Source organism: Zophobas morio, unplaced genomic scaffold, assembly GCF_036711695.1.
Source record: "Zophobas morio isolate AGI-343-1 ecotype UQ-CSIRO unplaced genomic scaffold, CSIRO_AGI_Zmor_V1 ptg000029l, whole genome shotgun sequence".
Lineage (NCBI taxonomy): Eukaryota > Metazoa > Arthropoda > Insecta > Coleoptera > Tenebrionidae > Zophobas > Zophobas morio.
In genome coordinates, this window is record NW_026972134.1 from 7,184,043 (window position 1) to 7,189,656 (window position 5,614).

A 5,614-nucleotide genomic window follows, 5' to 3' on the forward strand; every position below is an offset into this window, starting at 1 on the left:
CATATTCTTTTAATTATATTGTAAGGATCCAATTCGAATTTTTAAATTTCAAATGAATTTCGCGCGCACAAGAAACGGTTGGTAAGAAGAAGAGGTTGGCAACCAACCTCTCCAAAAGAAACAGACGTGCGCAAAGCGAGGGTGGTTTTGTCTCGGGTAAAACCGCCCACTTCCCTCTGATCGCTTCGAACAAACGGTCGACTTCCTTCGAGCGCTTCGAGCAACAGGTTGTATTTTTAATTGTGAATTATTCTGTGCCTTTTGCTGTTGTGTTTTGTTTTTCCAGTGTTGATCTGTTCCATTGGAAAACCTAGCAGCCCCGTTGAGCCATTGGGTGTTCCTGATTTCTCATCGTTCTTACGACGAGGTTTTTGTGTTCCTGTTGGCGGTAAGCCGTGTCGAAATCTTCGCATCTTTGGAGAGGTATGTTTTGAACACCTGTTTCGCGGCGAGTTTCAAGCCCCGACGATGCTTCTGACCTCGTGACGCAGCGACGCGTGCGCTTGTTTTTCACTAATCTCGTTTTTTTTTATCTTTCATTTAAAATCCATCGCAGTAGGGCTTTACAGGGAGTGATTTTTATTTCGGGCCATGCTTTATTTAGCTATATTTGTGAAATCTGTATTTTGGATGGCGGCAAACGAGTTGTTATTTTCACCGTTCTTTGTTCAGGCAGCGGCCATTTTGAAGCGTCCATTTGTTTCTTTTAATCGAGCACATGTTTTAACTGAATCTATTGAACAAAATTACAACATTGTGGGTCATGGGGGGACGTGCCTTTTATTCCTTTTATTTAGCCCATCGTTTATACAACGCCACAGGATTCATCGTATTTTTGCATCGCATATTTTCGACGCCTATTATTTGGAATGACGAATTCGTCCAACGCCATTTTGCAACTGCAGCTTGTCTGCCATGTTTGTTTATGTGTTCTGTTTGGGGAAATGTATGTGTAATAATGGCCCACAATGCAGCTAAATAATTTCACGTTTGAATTTTAACCAATAACTTGACTGGACACGAATTAATATTAATCACATGTAAATCTGTTAACTTTACAATCTTTCACCTCATGCAATTTGTCTTTGTCTCACAATTTTAGCTTCAGTAATTTTCCTTGTTGTATAATTTGAATTGAACGTAAATTTCCATGCTCTACAGTTTTGACCTAACATAATATTTTATTTGCACAAGCTTATTTCACACCAGATCTTGTTTTTATAAATCTTTGCTAAGTTTTGATCATGTAAATGTTTTGTTGATGAATGTTTCTCTCATATAAATTATCTGATGTCCAAATTTGATCTCAATTAAGAATTATTTGTTGTTGAATTTTCGTAAGAGTGTGTGGCGAATTTAAATGTGGTTTATTGCTCTTTGTTGAAACTTTAACACTTGTTCGGTTGTCATTTAATGTTAGAGTCATAGAGTTTGAACATTTAAATGAAATTAAAGGTAAATGACACATAACTCGTAGTGTACGTGGGGCGCGCGACTCCTTCTCAAACTGACGGGATCAATCGCGGCACCTGCACAAATCCGCGGGTTTGTATAGCTTCAGGGGGCGATCGCGGGTCTTTAACGCTGTCGACTTGGCCCAATAGTCGAGACCCCACTACGGATCTGCGATCGTAACCGCCTCGTTTCGCAGGGCACGTTCGTAATGAAGAGATGCGTGTGAGCAGGCGTTGGTGTAGATAGAATCACCGTCGTGGGGGAGAACAGTGACGATCAGGAGTCCCAACCTCTACTTGCGCTACAACACCCCCTCTGGGTATTTTGCTGTGCTCGTAAATGAAATTGCTATATTTTGTTCTATGTTTTGTTCGATCGCCACACTCTCATAATGATTCGGGTTCTGCCATCCAATTTACATATGTGTAGGTTTTGTGTTTGTTCGGTTTTCATATGTGTATGTCTGTCAATTCGCGAGTGTTTTTCTTTCACATATCTTAAGGTGTTTGACATGTAATATGTCGGTGAATAAAACCCCAGGGGGTTTTGGGGAATGAAGACCGATGACACCTTGGCCCTGCGGACTCGCCAGAAGGGCAAATCGAGCGTCTGTCGTTCTTCGTTTCTTTTTCCTCCTTAGGAAGGCTCCTAATTTTGTCTATTATTTCTTGCGCTCTCGACCGTGTATGCACTTGTATGAAAGAACGTCTTCCCGCCATTTTTCAAAACCAAAAAAAAAAAAACACACAACGTAGGTTCTCATTTGTTAGACGATCACAGCCAAGGCCAAACTTTGAATTTTTGAATTTTTCGCGGGCCTTTCAAACTGTTTCAAGGTCAAATTTTAAGGCGGGAAGTTTGGGTTATCACAATATAATCCTAGTTTATTTTTGAAATTATAAAATGAGGTTGTCACGTTATTCCAATTTTCTTGAATTTTTTTAGCAAAGCAAATGTTAAAAAAATCGCAATAACAATTTTCAAGTGGAACATCCTGTATTTTGTTTTCACATATTATACATTTGTTTTTATTCCCTTTATTTTTCTCTATAGGTAATTACCATGGATGAATGAATATAATAATATATTCTTTCCTCCATGGATAAGGACAAACGTCTATCAGTGCCAACGGCGTTAAATTAAAGACATGGCTCCATTTACTTTCCGTTATTTTTGGCGCGTCCGCTACAGGCGCCACCGCACACATGCCCTAGTTTAATATGGAAGCTTAAGGAAACTTGAATGTTTTTTTTAATTAACTCAAAAAGGATAAAAAGCCGTATCAGGTGTAAAAGTTGTCTGGTTTGCGATAAATAAAACTCTAGTTCATAGTTTAAGGTTACTTTTTATTTCAGTACAAGTAATTGAATGTTAGCAATGTGAATTCTTTTTAGAACTACTTTGTTAATTAAAAGTTACTGCGTTTCAAATACAAAAAAAAATAAGACGTTTCTCAACATCACTGCAGATGGAAAAGGTCACAATTTTATGTCACTTAAACAAAAATTAAAAAATATACACTTGACATGGGTGGAAAAATGATTTTCAATGTGGATTAAAATTGTATACAATGCTTTGCTAGGAGGTTTTAAAAATCCATACGATTTAACGTTTGTCATGTTGCCAAAGCAGTGAAATTTTCTTCTTATTGAAAAGCTGTAGTACATTGCCCGCAATCCTTCACTGATTTTAACTTCAACAATTTTCGAGAAACCCATCCTTAACTTCAGGTGCTAAATAGTCATGTTCATTTGGAGTAAAATCATCTGATCCCCACTCATCAGCAACACACATAAGAATGTAGAATGTCTAATTTTTCTTGAAGCCGTCTTACGTGGTCTTGACGGAAACCTTCTATTTTCGGTCCCCAAATAGATTTCAAGTCCGGTAACGTAATTAATTTGCTTTGGCTCGTAAAATGTGTTCCATTTTGAGACGCAAACGTCGAATTGTCCTTTGCAAAGATTTCTTGTCTGCAGTCTTTTTTGTAACCTGACTTTTCAATGAACGAGACACTTTGTACAAATATCTGCATTTTATACAGCATTCTTGTTTTTCTTTTAACAGATATATGCAATTATTATGTCTCCATCGACTTGTTGTACTATCAAATTTGGCAATTCTGCTGTTTTTAACATTATACGAATTTTCTTTTGGACCGCCAATGCAAATATCTGATGACATAAATTTCTTCAAGGTTTCTTCAAATAAAATCACATTGCTTCCAATATGTTCAAAGTTACTTTCAATATTCACTTCTACGCAATTTACAAAAAAATGTAACTGAAAATTTTCATTCACTAAAACGTGGTGCACATTTGGCTTCTGGTTTTTGATACGTGTTTTTGAAAACATTACATTTTTAGTGTCACCCTCACTGTATGTGGTAACCTCACAAAAAGGTGGCAACTGAAATGGTATATTTCCTTCCAATAAATCCTTAAAAGGGTTTTTAATGACATCTAGATCTTCAACTGTTTTATCTACAGGTTCCAAATTTTCAAGTTGCTCAATTTTTGCCCTTTTCAATGGAATTTCAAGTCTTTCTATTATCCTCCTTTTCGATACTGTTGTTGTTGTTAAATAACCAGGACACTTGGGAAATATTGTTGGTATTGCCCCATGTTTTAATTTTGGGCGCTTATACGGAATTGAAATCTGATCAGAAACCAAATAAGGTATATAAGCATTAGGTACTCAATACGTTCATGTAATGTACTTACCGAACCAGAATTCCATTCCTTAATTATCTCTGACGAAGTAAAATGTCTTTCACACACAACATCACGGGATGTGAGATTTCTATCTCCTTTGGGTATTTTTCTTTCCCAGATTTGGAACAGATTTTCATCATGTGGAGCACGAAATAACGAAAATTTACCTGTTTCACCTTTGTAACCTGTACGGCACATTGGCACAAAACACTTGCCACTTCTTGTAGTCATCTTCGTTTGCTACTTTTTTTAATAAAATTACCAAGTTTTTGTCATATATATATTACAAATATTTCTTGAAACAAGAATAACACCGCTTTATTTCAGTGGAAAACGTGGGCTAGTAATACGCAGCGCCACCACGAAAATAAAACCGAGCCACAGGCAGGTTCCTCCACATAGAGGTGGGACGGGTAGTATCTATTCGTTACAAAGTATTCGGTACACGATGAGACCCGAACTACCAAGTATCGAAGTTGAAAAGTAATCGTTACTATTCGTCAATGATTACTGATTTCGAGTATGCATTCTGGATTCAAATATTAAGGAATCAAGAACCGATTGCCGAAATACCGAGAACTACCGACCTCCTAAACCTATAAATCAAATACCCTTACTTTTATTTACTAAGACTTCGCTTTCAAGTTGAGTTGAATGTTGACTATAGAAAAAGGAATAAGTTAAAAATAATGCGGCCTTTTGTTAGTTCGGGCCACGGTTGTAGAATAGATAGGTTTGTACCAGAGATATGTAAAAGACTAGATACAGACATTTAATGTTCTCGTGGACATACGTTTAGGGCCAAGATGTCACTGTACGTTTATATCTCCCTCTTTTTCTCTAGCACGTATAAAGGTAACCCGATATCTGAAGGTCTCGCTCTGTACGGCGCAACCAATCAGTTGGCGCAACGTTTGTCGTTGATGCCGTTCTTGTGTTTGTACCGGTCCCTGTCAGACCACTCAGACTGTGGGTGGTTATGATTATTTATAATTGCCGCCATTAGAACGGGCCAATAACAAGACAACCACCTTTTAGAGAGTGATCGATGTAGCCTACACTTGGCATTCCATAGTACTGGTGCTGATATAGAAAAGGATAGGCGACACAAAGTATTGCTACTCTTAGATCATAGATGTTGGCCCTAGATCGGGAAAGCTATAACCGCATCTGTCTTTTACATATCTCTGGTTTGTACACTAATGGCTTGGGATGGCGACGCTTCTTTTCGATCCCTATATCCATGGAAAGGACACATACAGCTAGCGCCTCTACCTTGTCGAGCGGAAATCATTCTAGTTATTTTGGGGATTTTCGTTTACATATGGTTTACATTGCTTTATGAACCAGAGATATGTTACATATCTCTGTTATGAACAATGTAAAATTTGTAAATGACATTTGATCGGAGTCGATAAGTACGATTTCTTTTATTAATTACATCG

General features: G+C 37.6%; 1 protein-coding gene across 1 annotated transcript; it reads right to left on the reverse strand.

The window, feature by feature from the left end:
- Window positions 1-2,824: 2,824 nt before the first annotated feature.
- On the reverse strand, window positions 2,825-4,517 carry LOC135137458 (uncharacterized). The gene is made up of 2 exons (XM_064067124.1): window positions 4,179-4,517; window positions 2,825-4,113 (listed from the first exon to the last, which is right to left on the reverse strand). Exons 1-2 carry the CDS (start codon window positions 4,398-4,400, stop codon window positions 3,352-3,354), a joined length of 984 nt encoding a protein of 327 aa, XP_063923194.1. The 5' UTR covers window positions 4,401-4,517; the 3' UTR covers window positions 2,825-3,351.
- Window positions 4,518-5,614: the final 1,097 nt, after the last annotated feature.

What these genes read in the sequence shown, in the direction of transcription:
- LOC135137458 (XM_064067124.1), bottom strand. Translation starts at nt 4,400, where the DNA reads ATGACTACAAGAAGTGGCAAGTGTTTTGTGCCAATGTGCCGTACAGGT. An exon ending in AGGAATGGAATTCTGGTTCG is followed by an intron (nt 4,114 to 4,178) that starts GTAAGTACATTA and finishes GTTTCTGATCAG; the next exon opens with ATTTCAATTCCGTATAAGCG.